Source organism: Mytilus trossulus, chromosome 7, assembly GCF_036588685.1.
Source record: "Mytilus trossulus isolate FHL-02 chromosome 7, PNRI_Mtr1.1.1.hap1, whole genome shotgun sequence".
In the NCBI taxonomy this organism is placed as follows: domain Eukaryota; kingdom Metazoa; phylum Mollusca; class Bivalvia; order Mytilida; family Mytilidae; genus Mytilus; species Mytilus trossulus.
Window position 1 is genome coordinate 65,474,318 of NC_086379.1, and position 16,653 is coordinate 65,490,970.

The 16,653-nt window shown below is 31.3% G+C and overlaps 1 protein-coding gene across 3 annotated transcripts in view; it reads left to right on the forward strand.

Annotated features, from left to right (window-relative positions):
• LOC134725588 (CCR4-NOT transcription complex subunit 6-like) overlaps positions 1-16,653 on the forward strand; it is an 83,030-nt gene that overhangs the window by 25,111 nt on the left and 41,266 nt on the right. Inside the window, exon 6 of one of the 3 annotated variants that reach the window (XM_063589535.1) lies at positions 9,926-9,955. The exons of the other annotated variants lie outside the window; for them this stretch is intronic. Coding sequence (XP_063445605.1) covers positions 9,926-9,955 — 30 coding nt within the window. The remainder of the gene's footprint in view (positions 1-9,925; positions 9,956-16,653) is intronic. 3 annotated transcript variants of the gene reach the window in all.

The window sequence follows — 16,653 nt, forward strand, 5'->3', positions numbered from 1 at the left end:
GGAAAATATTACATCTTCATGTAAGGCTCCCCTTCATTGGAAAATCTTCATTTTTAGGCACAGGCTCATATAAATTTGACTTTTGAAAAATTATGCTAAGTCTGATATATAAAATGAGTACTCTATTGCTTTAAATACATGATGTATTATATATTAAGGCATTGTAAAAGTATTTTTTTGCAATATTTTAATTTTAAAAGCCCCAAATGTTGATAGTTGAAATTTCTCAATTTTAACGTCCAAATTTAACACGTAAAGTTGAATATAGAATTAATCATAGTGTCTATAATATATATCCTATTGCTATGAAACTTTGTAAGCAGTCTTATAATATATTAGGCTTGTGTCATACCAAGTTTTATAAAGATTGGTCAACTTTTTCTATCCTATTCGGTCTGAGTACACAGTTATCGTCCTTTGATTTTCGTTGTTCACGAATATAGTCCTTAATGTGGACAGTGTGTTACTTGCCAATTTTTGTTATACCCCTTCCAAATTTAATTCTCCATGTTTTATGCCTCATATAGCAAGTTGGGGGGTGAAATGACACTGTAAAAAAATTTGGGTCATAAATATTTAGGTAAAGTAGTGATTAGGTCCAGCTGAAAAAGGTCAAAAATTAGCACTTCGGAAGCTGTCAAAAGATTTCAAGACCCCCTTAACACAAAATTGTCCATATTTTGAGTTAGAGCTGATGAAGTTTTCTATAATTTTGATATAATTTGTCCCAAAAGTAGTACAACACACTGTAAAAATGTTATTGAGAAAGCGCAGGTGGGATTTTTTTTATTTACATTTATTGTCTAAAAGAAATGCACTACGAAATAACTGTGTACTCGGACCATCTGACAACTTTATTTAGATGGAATATTGTATTTTGTTTTATTTAGTCATGTTTTGAATTTAGGAATGACCATTTATATTTTGGAATTTTGTTATGTTACACAAATGTATTATAAATGAAAATATGTATCTTATTTTCAAGGCCAGTTTTTATACGACCGCAAATTTTGAAAAAATTTTCGTCGTATATTGCTATCACGTTGGCGTCGTCGTCGTCGTCGTCCGAATACTTTTAGTTTTCGCACTCTAACTTTAGTAAAAGTGAATAGAAATCTATGAAATTTCAACACAAGGTTTATGACCATAAAAGGAAGGCTGGTATTGATTTTGGGAGTTTTGGTCCCAAGATTTTAGGAATTAGGGGCCAAAAAGGGCCAAAATAAGCATTTTCTTGGTTTTCGCACTATAACTTTAGTTTAAGTTAATAGAAATCTATGAAATTTTGACACAAGGTTTATGACCACAAAAGAAAGGTTGGGATTGATTTTGGGAGTTTTGGTTTCAACAGTTTAGGAATTGGGGGCCAAAAAAGGGCCCAAATAAGCATTATTCTTGGTTTTCGCACAATAACTTTAGTTTAAGGTAATAGAAATCAATGAAATTTAAACACAATGTTTATGACCACAAAAGGAAGGTTGGTATTGATTTTGGGAGTTTCGGTCCCAACAGTTTAGGAATAAGGGGCCAAAAAGGGACCCAAATAAGCATTTTTCTTGGTTTTCGCACCATAGCGTTAGTATAAGTAAATAGAAATCTATGAAATTTAAACTCAAGGTTTATGACTATAAAAGGAAGGTTGGTATTGATTTTGGGAGTTTTGGTCCCAACAGTAAAGGAAAAAGGGGCCCAAAGGGTCCAAAATTAAACTTTGTTTGATTTCATCAAAATTGAATAATTGGGGTTCTTTAATATGCCGAATCTAACTGTGTATGTAGATTCTTAATTTTTGGTCCCGTTTTCAAATTGGTCTACATTAAGGTCCAAAGGGTCCAAAATTAAACTTAGTTTGATTTTAACAAAACTTGAAACCTTGGGGTTCTTTGATATGCTGAATCTAAAAATGTACTTATATTTTTGATTATTGGCCCAGTTTTCAAGTTGGCCCAAATCGAGGTCCAAAATTAAACATTGTTTGATTTCATCAAAAATTGAATAATTGGGGTTCTTTGATATGCCAAATCTAACTGTGTATGTAGATTCTTAATTTTTGGTCCAGTTTTAAAATTGGTCTAAATTAAAGTGCAAAGGGTCCAAAATTAAACTAAGTTTGATTTTAACAAAAATTAAATTCTTGGGCCTCTTTGATATGCTGAATCTAAACATGTACTTAGATTTTTGATTATGGGCCCAGTTTTCAAGTTGGTCCAAATCAGGATCTAAAATTATTATATTAAGTATTGTGCAATAGCAAGTCTTTTCAATTGCACAGTATTGTGCAATGGCAAGAAATATCTAATTTCACAATATTGTGAAATAGCAAATTTTTTTTTAATTAAGAGTTATCTTTCTTTGTCCAGTATAGTAAGCAAGAAATATCTGCAAGAATTTTTTTTAATTGGAGTTATCTTTCTTTGTCCAGAATCAACTTAAATCTTTGTTATATACAATATACAATGTATATTCACTTTTTACTACCAACTGATAAATTTAAATAATCTTTACCATTCAGTGATAACAAGCAGTTTTTTTACATCTTAATATTTTATGATGTATTTAAATGAGTAGTAATTGTTGCAAACTCCATTAGAATATTTTAATTGAAATTAGTTTTGGAATAAGGGAAAGGGGGATGTGATTAAAAAATTTGGTTCAATTTTTCTCATTTGAAATTTCATAAATAAAAAGAAAATTTCTTCAAACATTTTTTTGAGAGGATTAATATTCAACAGCATAGTGAATTGCTCTAAGAGAAAACAAAAATTTTAAGTTCATTTGAATACATTCATTCTGTGTCAGAAACCTATGCTGTGTCAACTATTTAATCACAATCCAAATTTAGAGAGGAATCCAGCTTGAATGTTGTGTCCATACTTGCCCCAACCGTTCAGGGTTCAACCTCTGCGGTCGTATAAAGCTACGCCCTGCGGAGCATCTGGTTAGAGTCATGTTCTGCTAATTTTTAAGCAGTAAAGTGGTTTAATGTTATTTTCCTGTTAGTTCAGTGTTTGAAGTACCTAAAAAGTGATATCCAATCCTATAGTCATGCAGTAAATGTACAATGGAAGTTAATCTAACTGCAGGCAAACACTACCTCATTGTTCATATTGTAATCAAAACAAATAATTTGTTTTAATAAGCCAGGTTTGATTTGAGTTGTACTAGTTATGTTTGAAAACCTGCAAAATTTCATCTTTTAAACCAGGTATGGGCTTTGCTCATTGTGAAAGCCGTACAGTGACCTATAGTTGTTAATGTTTGTGTCATTTTGGTCTTTTGTGGATAGTTGTCTCATTGGCAATCAGACCACATCTTTTTTATATTTACAATTAGATACATGAGGAAGATTAATCAATTGTCTGTGTCATTTTTTTACAAATAGATTTCAATTCATATAACTTCACAGTTTAATTAACAAGTTATTGGTATAAATTTGAGAATAGAGCTTCAGATTCCTTGCTAAAAGTTACATCATCCTTTACATTCAAATTTGTGAAAAGAGCCCCAGAAGTCTTGCTGATGGTGAATATCCTTGATATTATACTTGTGTTTAAGAGCCCTAGAAATCTGACTAAAGGTAATGCTATCCTTGATATTATACTTATGCAGTCTGCATGTTTAGCCACTAGTCTGATGCCCCAGACTAATAAAATTTCTTTCAGACTAGTAAGTTTTTAAAAAACTTTGTTTGAACCAAATAAGAAAAATGTCAGAATATTGGTCTTTGGACTAGTAGTTGAAAAAGTTTTTTGTGCAGACTGCTTATGATATAGTGATAAAGCGCCCTAGAAATAATATTAAACTTGTGTTAAAGCACCCTAGAATCCTGGCTAAAGATAATATAAAGATAATATTATACTTGTGTTAAAGAGCCCCAGAAATATTGCTAAAGGTTATATAAACTTTGATATTATACTTTGTGAAAAAAGTGCCAGAAATTTTTCTAAAGGTAATATTTTTCTTGATATAATTTCAGTGTCTACAGGTTTTTGTAAGTACTTGGTTTTGTTATTTGTTGTAACGTAAAACCCTAATATTTGTCCTTGTAAACATACATGTACGCGATGATGATGATCATTGGCAGGTTATAATAGAACGTACATTGTTACCCTTATATTTGTCCTTGTAAACGTACATGTAAATCCTTTGCAGATTATACTGTAACGTAAAACCCTAATAATTGACCTTGTACTTGTACATCCTTTGCAGAATATACTGTAAAATAAAACCTGATCTTATGTGTAGTAAAGAAGTATTTTATTTCAATATACATTACCATACCTTTGTACAAACAAAACATAAAAAGCTTATGAAAAAAGTGTCGTCAGAAAACAGATTAGTTATATGAAATCCTCAATACACTTAACAAATATATTGTTGTGGTCAAGGTCAACCTTTTGTCAAAGTCATCTATTTGTTGTCATAAATCATGTAAGATGGAGCTTGTTTTCAAATAGTATCTTCATTTAATAAGCTTTGTCCTTGTTAAGAGGAAAGCCCCATTTGATTTTTAGGTAACTTCATCAGAGTCCTAGGATATGGCACCAGCCATCTTGAAAGAAGGAGATATAAAGAAAATTTTCCAGATGATATCTTTTGAATCTTTATCATATCTTCACACAACTTAAATTTTTTTTCTGTCCCAGATTTTAGGACATTACCTAAATGTTATATTTCAAGGTCACAGAATTAAAAAAAACATGTGAAGGGAGTATGTTACAACTATCATGACTATGAACCAGTATGCTTTTGATTTAAGTATTGTAATTCACCTTTTTTTGCTGATTCTTTCATTCATGTTTAGCCCATTTCAACTCAATTCAAGGGAAACTTCTTTTTCACTGTTTATTCATGTTATTGATGTATTTATATAAGGAGCCCCATGTTTAACATGTTCACTTTATTTTTCTACTCTTGGAACTAAATGGCTCATGAAACTTATATGGTTTATAGTAATGGAAGAGTAAAAATAGATATAACGATGAATAAGTCTAGTGATATGAAATTTTATTTTAAGCCTTTGATACTAGACTACCGACAATGACTGTAGTTCATTTAGTATCATCCTTTTCACAGGGCTTATATCTTTTTTCAGATATTACATAATATAACAGTTGTCCACAAAAATTTTGTAATGCTGCAGCTTTTGACCAGAATTTCTTGTATTTGCATGATGACAAGTTACAAATCAAATTTGCACTTTGATACAGAATTTAGTCTCTTGAACAATGGAAATTGTACTTGGCAGCACATTGTTTTAGTTTACCAGACCCAAAGCTAGTTGGAACCTAGTATGGGGTCCACATGGCATCTAACTTCTGTCACAGACTTAATCAAAATTTGACCCCAAAGTCAAGCCACTTTGCAGGACCTATGTTTATCTGTAGGATTTATTTTTTATTTGTTCTAATCCTGGATATATATGGGAAATTATTCACACTGGACATGAAGCTAACATTTATCATTATAAAATCTTTTCCTCTAAAAGATAATGGTTTAACTTAAGCATCAAGCTTAGGATGTTGAAATTACTATAGTTGTTGTTAATTTTTATCAAATTTAAACAAATGATATATTTATGATCTTATTTTAGAATCAATGTTGATATTCGGAAATTCCTGAAACATGACGTAGACTTCTAAAAAAAGTACAAAATTTTACCCATAACATGGAAATTGTAATTTTTATGGCTGTTTGAAATATATATATGAATATTGAGGTAATATTTGGCAAACAAATATTCCAGACTACACATCCCTATCAACTTGCATCTTTGGCAGCATTTTGACCTAAAGATGTTTTATATATAATTATGTCTTGAATGCTAATGAATTCACATAATTTTCAATCAGGGCTTTGCAATTTGAACATCTGAGGCTGTCCTTGTTTTAACCTAGTGTTAATCTATTAAAGTACAGATGTTCAAATTGCAAAATATCATGATGAATTTTGTTTCAAATAGAGATTACTTTTGCATGGGATCAAATGTTTGCAAATGATAAATGTATTTGTAAATTTCATGCTATCTGCCTGTATTTCTTTGATATCATATTAGAAATGTCATGCTTACCATGGACGATATTTGTTTTTAAAGGATCACTTGTCAATATTTTTTTAGCGGGAAGCATAAAATAGAAGCTCAAATAGAAGGTGAATATTGTTTTCTGATTTCCAGTCAGTCCCATATCAGTTTAAGTTTAGGTTTAAGTTTAAACTCAGTGAATATGTTCTGCATGATCTGAATTTAAAAATCTTTTTTGGGCATAATTAGGGTTTTGGTCTTTACCTCGATTTCGTAGTTCACTGAACATGGAAATGTAAGTGGGAGCAGTTCTATGGACACATATTTTTGTTCTTTAACAGTTCAGAGATAGAATTCACTTCATTTTTAGTATCTTTCATTTTGAAACTTATACAAGTGCCTTATTTGTGGTGTTTATAGATTTCAAATGCATGATTACTGACAAGTCCTTTTTGAAGTCTTCAAGAAAGATACCAATATGCATATACTTATCATTTTGTCATCCCAATAAATATTAATCCTATTTATGGTAAATACAGACAATATTATAATAAAAATTTTCATTTTGGTTGACCTGAAATTGTTCAAATAATAACCTGTGTCCACTTCTGACTCTCTGTGAACACTTTTGTTTCAAACCAATATCTAAACATAATGTTGCAATAAACAATGGATTGGGTATTCATAGAAATGTCAGTGGCCGAAAAACACCTTTTTTGCTAATTCTATAGTTTGTGTGACATTGCTGTCAGCTAGTTACAATTAAAAGCAGACGTCATCAATGACATTATATATTAGGTCAATGTACCTAAGTCCTATGCCTGCAAGTGGAAAACAAAAAGAAAAAGATTAGAATATTGATTAGAACATTTGATTAGCTATCATCTTAGATTCAAGCTGTATGAGAAATGTAGTAAGAAGATTCCCTATTTTAAGCAGTGGTGTAAACACACATGATCAGATGGGCAAACTTTGCTTTGAGCAGGGTTAATGACCATCTAAATCCATGTGATCAATAAAGATGCACTCAAAACATAAATGCTTCATTCCCAAAAGTCTTAATTCAGTTGCCCTTTAGGAGATTCTCTTGTTACAAATTCATAACTCCATTTATTTTAAGGACATTACCATCAAGGTGGTTGCCCTTTCTCAGTATAATTGGAAGATTATTGTATGGGTTAAAAATGTTACTAAAAGAAAATTACATCTTTCATTTTTGTCAAATGTCCAAAAGCAACTGATTTTATTTGGTAAAAACCTTTCAAGAGGTTATGTTTGTCATGTTTGTACTGTTTATATGATAAAAATATTTAAACTGAATCAAAATAAAACCTTTGTATTTGTTTGTAAAATCTTCTGTCATTCACAAAGGAACTAGACTATACTTGACATAATTACCTCTCGTAGGTTATGGGACTAGTTTACTTGACATAATAACTTCATGCAGGAATACTTAACAAAATACAGGAATGGGTCTATACTTGACATGATTACTTCATACAGGAGCAGTGGCGGATCCAGAGGGGGGGTTCCGGGGGGGCGCACCCCCCCTTTATTTTGGCCGATCAATGCATTTGAATCGGGACATATGTTTTGCACCCCTCCCCCCCCCCTTTGCCCTGGGCTAGCACCCCCCTTTCGAAAATTCCTGCATCCGCCACTGAGGAGTGGGTCTATACTTGACATAATAACTTCACACAGGAGTGGGTCTATACTTGACATAATGACTTCACACAGTAGTGGGTGTATACTTGACATAATAACTTCACACAGGAGTGGGTCTATACTTGACATAATGACTTCACACAGGAGTTGGACTATACTTGACATGATTACTTCACACAGGAGTGGGTCTATACTTGACATGATTACTTCACACAAGAGTGGGTCTATACTTGACATGACTACTTCACACAGGAGTGGGTGTATACTTGACATGATTACTTCACACAGGAATGGGTCTATACTTGACATGATTACTTCACACAGGAGTGGTTCTATACTTGACATGATCACTTCACACAGGAGTGGGACTAGACTTGACATAATGAATTCACACAGGAGTGGGACTATACTTGACATGATTACTTCACACAGGAATGAACCTATACTTGACATAATTACTTCATACAGGAATGGGACTATACTAGACATAATGACTTCACACAGGAGTGGGACTATACTTGACATGATTACTTCATACAGGATGGGACTATACTTGACATGCTTACTTCATACAGGAATGGGACTATACTTGACATGATTACTTCATACAAGATGGGACTATACTTGACATAATACAGGAATGGGTCTATACTTGACATGATTACTTCATACAGGTGTGGGTCTATACTTGACATGATTACTTCATACAGAAATGGGACTATACTTGACATAATTACTTCATATAAAAATGGGTCTATACTTGACAGGATTACTTCATTGAAAAGAGAATATACTGACATAATTACTTAATATAGAAATGGGACTATACTTGACAGAATGACCTCACATAGGGTTTGGTCAATTTTTGACAAAATTACTACATAGAAAATGGACTAAACTTGCCATAATTAATTCATAGACAAGGGACTATACTTGACATCATTTCTTCAAATAGAAATTGGACTATACTTTCAGAAGAACAGGGCTATACTTGACAGAATTATTTCACATAGGCGTGGGACTATACTTTACATAATTACTTTACATATAGAAATGGGACTATACTTGTCAGAATGAGTTTATTCAAACAAAGCAATAATGTAATAGCTAATTAAACAATGTATAAAACAATTCATGTATAAAATGTCATTATGATGAAAAGTTATTCTAGTCAAACTATTATTAACCAGTGTTCCTTATGGTCTCATCTCAAGAGTATGCAGAGATGAGACTAATGCATGCTGTTTTTTTAGGGGCCAGCTGAAGGACACATGCGGGTGTGGGAATTCTCGCTACATTGAAGACCCATTGGTGGCCTTCAGCTGTTGTCTGCTCTATGGTCGGGTTGTTGTCACTTTGACACATTCACCATTTCCTTTCTAAATTTTATGTTTTCAGTTGTGGCAGTTTACTTTGTGATGAAGTTAGTTTAAGGGGGAACCTCTCCTGGTTTGTCAAGATTTTTGACATGCAGTTATCACAACATTGGCACAACTAATTTCCATGGAAGTTATTTGACCCTGCTTTCTGAGTCATGGTCTATTGACTAAAACTTATGCTCAGTTTATATGATCAAGTTTGTGATATATCAGTTTAAGGGAAACAACTAATGGTTTGTCAATTATATTTGGTATGCAGTTGTTTTAGCATTTGCACATCTCATATTTATATATACAAATATATTTTGGTCTTGTCTCCTTAGTATTGTTTTTATGAAACTTTTGCATCATTTACATGTTAAAGTAAATGTTTAGGCTACTTTTAAGATGATTATGACCAGCCAATGGTATTTGATATGCAATTGTCTTAATATTAGCATCTCCATTGAGTTTTTGTGGCCCCTGTCCCCTCAGTCATGTTGCAATGAGTTTGAAACTGTTGCATATATTTTACATGTTAAAGTAGATGTTTAGGTCTATTTAAAGATGATTATATGTTTAGTCAATATTATTTGGTATGCTTTGTAATAGTATTGACATTTCTCATTTCTACAAAGAAAATCTTTGCCCTGCACTTTCAGTCAAGTTTAATTGACTTTGTATGCTTTGCACAGTTTACATAATAAAGTGTTTGATTTTGGTAATTTTAAGATGAGCTCCTATTGGTTAGTCAATGATATGGGGTATGCTATGCATTATCATTAACTTCTTTTTCCATGGAGATTATAATATGGCCCATACCCTTCAGCTATGGTCTATTGAATTTTTGAACTTTTACATACTATTTTCATATTTCAAGACACAGACACGCAATCACAAGAATTGGATGGTAAGAATATTTTTTGTTACTTTGCACTTGCTTCATACTAACAACCTTTCACGTAGGCAATGAGCTAAAATGCTTTACCAGTTGATCAATTTGTAGAGATGAATTAAAAGTACAATTGGCAAAAACATTTTAGTGATGTTGTGAAAGGACAAGCCTTTTGAATATGCACAGAATTAAATGTTTTTTCACAAGGAGGGGAGGACAAATTCAAAATCAATTTAGGAAATAATTTGTAACGTTTATGTGTAAAAACACAGTACATTTATTGCGTATATTCTTGCAAAGACAAGTAGAAAAGGAACAAGATATGAAAATGAGAGCTGGAAATTGGACTTTTGGTGAGCTAACAGATGTATTGGTGTTGTTGTCCTTTCTGTTGACTACTAATCTGATACCTATGAGAATTACAAGTTGTTTCAAGTACAGTGTACTAACATGTTTATATATGTCTAACGGTAAAATACACCATCTTGTTTGTTGAAGGCAAAATTATTATTTTTTTATGATATATTACTACTAGGTCACTGTTTTCATAATTACCAAAGGTGACTACATGGTAAATAAGTTCTTGTGAACTCCAAGCTTGCCAGCGATACATGTTATATATTGTATGGTAATTTTTAGCATGTCATTATACAATATTTAACCTTTTTTTTCATCACTGAAGTTAAGATTCAACCAAGTAAAATTACTTCCCAGTTAAAAGATCAACCTAGTAAAATGACTTCTATAGTTTGAAGTTCAACTAAGTAAAAATGACCTCTATAGTTAGCAGGAGTAGTAAGCTTAAATCACCAAAATTGTTAAAATCAAATTGACTTGTGAGAACAGCAGTTGAAATCCCCTAAATCTTGATGTTGACATGCCTTCATATACGACAGTTGTTTGCATAACCTAAACTGGACTTCAAAACATAATTGAAAAATAACAAATAAGGGCATTGACCATGTTTATATACTATGACATTCAATAGTAATTTAAATATTTGTGAGTAAATTGATTCTTTCATAGCAGATAATGTATCAGAATTAAATTTTGTTTTCTGTGAATTAGTTTAATTTGCTCAGCTGATTGTACTTACTAACTGCTAGGAAATAACTTGATCTTCTTATGAATAAGCTAGCAATTCATTTCAGTTTTGTTGGGTTTTTTTTTACTAGGTTACCAACATATATATGTACAAATATTTCAGCACAAATTTTAAATATTGTAAGAAAAAGCTGGGGTTATAATGTTTAATTTATAGGTAAAATATGTCACTTGAACTTTTTTTTAGCATTTCTCAAGGTCCATTCTTACATGTAACATGACATTAAAGCCCTGATTTTCACATTCAAATTTCCCAATAAGGCATTAATAAACCCCAATATCCATTTGTGCATATCTTAAAAAACTGTCTACAAGCCATTCTAAATATTTGGTTTATAGTACAAGAAAAACAATATTTTTTAAAGAAAATTAAGTTCTCACATGTTGTCTAGACAAAAGGCATTACTAACTGTTTTAGCTTTTTTTCCATTATTTAAATCTGTAAGTTTTGGCTCATAGGGAGTTTTCCATAGCTAAATATAAAGGCTGTATGCTGACCTGACCCGTACACTCTGGGTCTTTTGTTCAAATTTGTATGCTGTTATGTTGCAGTCTATTGTTCAACCCACATTTCTTTACCATAAATCTTCATGTATCTTTCTGAAACATATTTTTTTTTTATTCTTCTTTGCAAATCATAACAGAAATACTTGCAACCCTCAAAATGTTCATTTAAAAAAAAATGGAATACTGCAAGAAAAGTATCTACCCAAGATAAGGATTCAAATTATTAAGTTAATTGGTCATGTAGCCAGGACCTTTTATGATATTATAATATAAGTACAAGAAATCTTGGAATCAATCTAAATAAAACAACTCATGTTTAATGTCAAGGCCTGCGCTCTGTCCCAGAGACTTCACAATAAATGGCTGATACAAAACATAAAGGTCTTTAGTTTTACCTTGATTTTTTTGTCTTATTTTTTATGAAAAAAATATCTGCACCTTTTCAACCAGACTACATGTTTCTCTATAAAGATTGCACCACAGTTCAGCTCCCCACCACCGTACTGAATAATCTAATGAAACAAAAAATTGGAAGGATCACAGAACAATATATTTTGCCTAGATCAACAGGATAAAAAATGGAAATTATGCAATACATTAGATTATTTACATACCATATACTTAGTATATATTACAAATGAAATATCTCGAGTCATCATAAAGGATATATACATGTTACTTAGAGTTGTATATGATAATAAGATACAGCATTCTAAACTAACTGCACCAAAAACTAATGACACAACACTATTTATATATGCACTAAAATCGGTACTTTATCAGAAGAGGGCAAAACATATATGACCCCTTTCAGATCCATAGAGAGTTAGTAAAATTTATAGGGGTGAGGCAATTAGTACTAGGATGTTCCAACAACAGAGAAGGTAACATTTTAAAAAAAAGTATTTACTCCTGTAGTCTAAAGTCAGAAATATGAAAAAAGTCTATTAACGGTAAATAGTTCTTTAGTTAACACAACAACAATTTTTAGCCAATAACCAAAAACACTAAAGAAAATTTCAATTAAAAAACCTGTAGAGAGGAGAAATGAGTGCTTACAGTACAAATTTTTAGCCAATAATCAAAAACACAAAAGAAAATTTCAAACAGTAGAGAGAAACGAGTACTTACAGTGCAAATAAATAATTGTAATGTTGGTGACAGATGCAGTGTATTTTTTTATTTTTACCTCAAATAAAAAAGTGTACATTTTATTACGAAAATCCATACTTAAAGAATTAGTTCGGATTCATTATTATTAATTTTATAACGATCTTCGTGTATTTTGCTTGTGTTCACCATAATATATATTTTATGAAGGCTTGAATGGAGACTTTTCCAACCTGAGAAATCAAATACCTGCATCCATAAAAAAAAGTAATTTCCCATAATCCAATGAAGTTGGTTCCCACAAAAATAGATGCATTTATAATAATGTGAGAACTGTGTCTGTAACTTTGTGAAGATCTGTGTGTTTAAGTAACAGTTTGTTATATTTTCCATACATTGATACAAAGAAGCCTCCAAGAAAAAATAGACAAGTTTTATTTACAATGATTAGGTCAAGGGCTGCTGTTAGCATTACAGACTTGAATAGACCAAGGTTTTCACGTAAAATGAAGAATTGGTAAATCCAGAAATATTACAGCATTTATGTGTTTGAAATTTGAAAGTAGAATAATATGGAAATAAGTTAAATGAGTGCCAATGTGAGACAGCCAGCTTGTCTTTTGTTTTAAATAAATCAATATAAAAAGTTCTGCAGACTGCCTGTAGAAAAATATGAAATGTAATATATATGTAATTGTATAATATTTTTAAAAAAAAATTTGATGACAGTGGTAAACTGTCATTTCTTTGTTCTAAAGAAATCTGGGCCAATATATATGTACTCTGATACCTCAGAATGACATATTTTATTAGTACTATAATATGTTAATCAATTTCAATCTCCATACTTGATGACTTTCACTCTTCAGTGCATTTTAATTGAGAAATTTTGCTAATTATCAATAATATTGTGGTTAAAAACACCAGCTATGAAACAAGTTATTCATTGTAAAAATGAGTAGAAATGTAACAATTGCAGTATTATCATTGATCATAACGTGTAAATTAGTAATGGTCATAATTTCTATGGTACTTTTTGTGGTCCTGAGCATGAAGAAAATGAAATATGCACACAGAATTACTGTAGTTTATCAGTTAGTCACTAAAGCCCTAATTTTAATACTTCTGATATAATAGAACTTCTGTCAGTCTCAAATTTACTTTATTTTATGAACCGTTAAGTATAAAGTTATAGGGTATTTATAAGAATCATTTTGTGTCCATCTGTCCTGGCAAACTATTCTTTGTTCAGGACTTTTGACAGAACTGTTGCATAATGATGATACATATTATTATAAGCACCTCTGGTGTGTTGCATTGCCCGTCTGCAAGTGATAGTTCATTAGATTTGAATGTCAAGCACAAACTCAACAGAATATTTCTAAAAGAATTTGTATCTTGGGATAAATGGAAAGATAAGAGGATCATTTTATGAGTGTTTCACGCACCACACCTTTAAAATCATTTATCTAGTCCAGTTTCAATTATTAATTTTTTTAGAAAAATCTTGGTAATATTTCCCTTTTCAATGAAAATATTATGTCCCAAATTGCCTTATGATAAGAAGAGCATGAGAATAATATTTCTCAAAGCATTATCTATCAGTTTTCCAGGAATTAATACTTTGATAAATTATACCACCCTCCATGGTTGATTAGGGGGAGTGGTATATTTCATTCACACTATCTGTTTCTTTGTTTCTCAAACATACTTTTTGTCACACTTTTCTCGGGTATAAGGGAACAGAATGGCTTCATGTTTGGTCAGCAGATAGACATTGATGAGTTATTTAAAACTTGTGAGTGCTATGTCTGTTGGACATGTGTTTCCTGCTTTTAGATACTTTTAATTGCTTGGGGGATGATGCTTAAGCTTCTTGCCAAATCTGACTTTGTTGTATGTCCTAAACAAAGTGAAATTCAATTGCTTCTAGAAAAGAAAAAGGAGGGATACCTCAAATGTTTCTGCATATCATGATATTTATCACAATGCATCAATTATTCTTGACTTAAGGGACGACATCAAAAGTTCAATGAAGGATAAAAAACTTAATTCACATAGTTTTTTCACTGACCCCCACACCCCTCTCTTAAATTAATTTGGGGGAAATTGATTGACCAATAGGGATATATGTAAAATCGATTTTAGATTAACAAAACTTGTAGTAATGTTGACCCCCACCCCCAAACTATTTGATTTAAGTTTTTTTATCCTACATCGATCTTTTGATGTCGTCCCTAACAATGATGAGAATATTTGTAGTAAACTGATACACTTGTGGTTTCATGTTGATGAAAAAATCTTTTTGGTAAAAATGTGTAAACCAAAGTCATTAACCATTGCATATTTGTGGTTTATAAAGAATGTTAAAGATTTACTACATTTGTATATTTGTATGTTTGCCAAGCAGGGGCCCTGATAAAAAAAACGTACACACTTTAAAGGCATGGCAAACAATCCTATAGCGATCATTCCAGACGGAAATGTTTTTTAAGATTTTTGCAGCGTAATCAAGAGTTCAAACAAATCATATTCTACAAGATTAAAATACTGAAAAAAACGTGTGAGAAAATCAGTGCACTTTTTCATTCATGCGGTATATTTAGCATTTTCATGATTGGGAGTTGCGTATGTTAAAAGGCACGTGCCAACTGATGACGCAAAAATGCATCAAAGATATTTGATGATGATTTTTTGGTGTGTTGTTGATTAAATAAAAGAATGTTGTGGGTGTATACGAGTGATGTAACAACTTGCTGATTTTGTCTTATCTTAAAATTACATTTATCACAAATTCTTTATCATTAGTATTCGATCCCTGCAGTAATTTCTATATAACTCTATCTAACAAGTGATCAAAAATTTACATGGTAATCTAAATTGCATTTTAAACTATTCATTTCCTGAAGGCATAAAAGATATAATGTAACTTTTTTAAGTGAATGTAATGATCTCACGTTATTCTTACACCTACATGTCTATTTTTACAAACACTTTGATCAGATCAAGAACAGCATGAGGTGCAAACTGTTTAATTTTGATTCTTTGATTTTTAAATACAAATTTACAAGAGCTATAATACTATAATCTAATACTTATGCTGACAAAATTGTAATAAAAGATATGTCAAACATGCATACATTAATGTATATAGTCTGTGATATGACAAGTTAATTCATAGTAACTTAGAAATCATATTAGAGTTATGATATGGCTATAGCTTGTTAATTTTGAGTTCATTAGAGTCATATAAGGTATAGAGAATAGAAGTTTATATTCAATTGGGTTGTTCCCCTTTGTCCTGTAAGGTTGTGTCTCAGAGAACAGGTAGTCCCAGGACTCTTATAGTCTTGGTACGTGTATATGTGATTTTAAATTGGACCAACAATTAGATACAACATAATAATATTTCTGTCATTGCAGTATTATTATTACCCGTAGATGTTTTTCTCTCCAAACTTTGATTTTTCATGGGGCCATTATAACTTGAGCCATTGACTTCCTGACTTTAAGACTCTAAGTCTGTTAATCTTTGTAGAGGTCAATATTTCATTGATATTGAAGTAAATCTTTGCCAAGATAAAATGTCTAGCTATTAATATAAATAGCATGTGTATCTTGGAAATGTACATATTTATCATACATGTCATTTAGAAGGTCATCTCAGGTGAACATTATATACTACAGACAGGACCTGTATACAAAACACAATTATTTATTGAAACACATGGAAAAAGAAACATTGATGATTATAAAATGATTATAAAATAGATATAAAGTAGATTCTGAAAGAATTATAATATGTGTTATTATTATTCATCATTTAATTGGCCATTTTATGTAAATTTCTGGTGAGGATGATAAAATATATGTGTCATTTATGGGTCTTAATAATAATAATAATCCTCATGCATAAAGACTTTGCTATGGGTCAAAACAGAAAAATAAGTTCAAAAGAACTTGTATATTATTTCTATGATATGCACAACTTA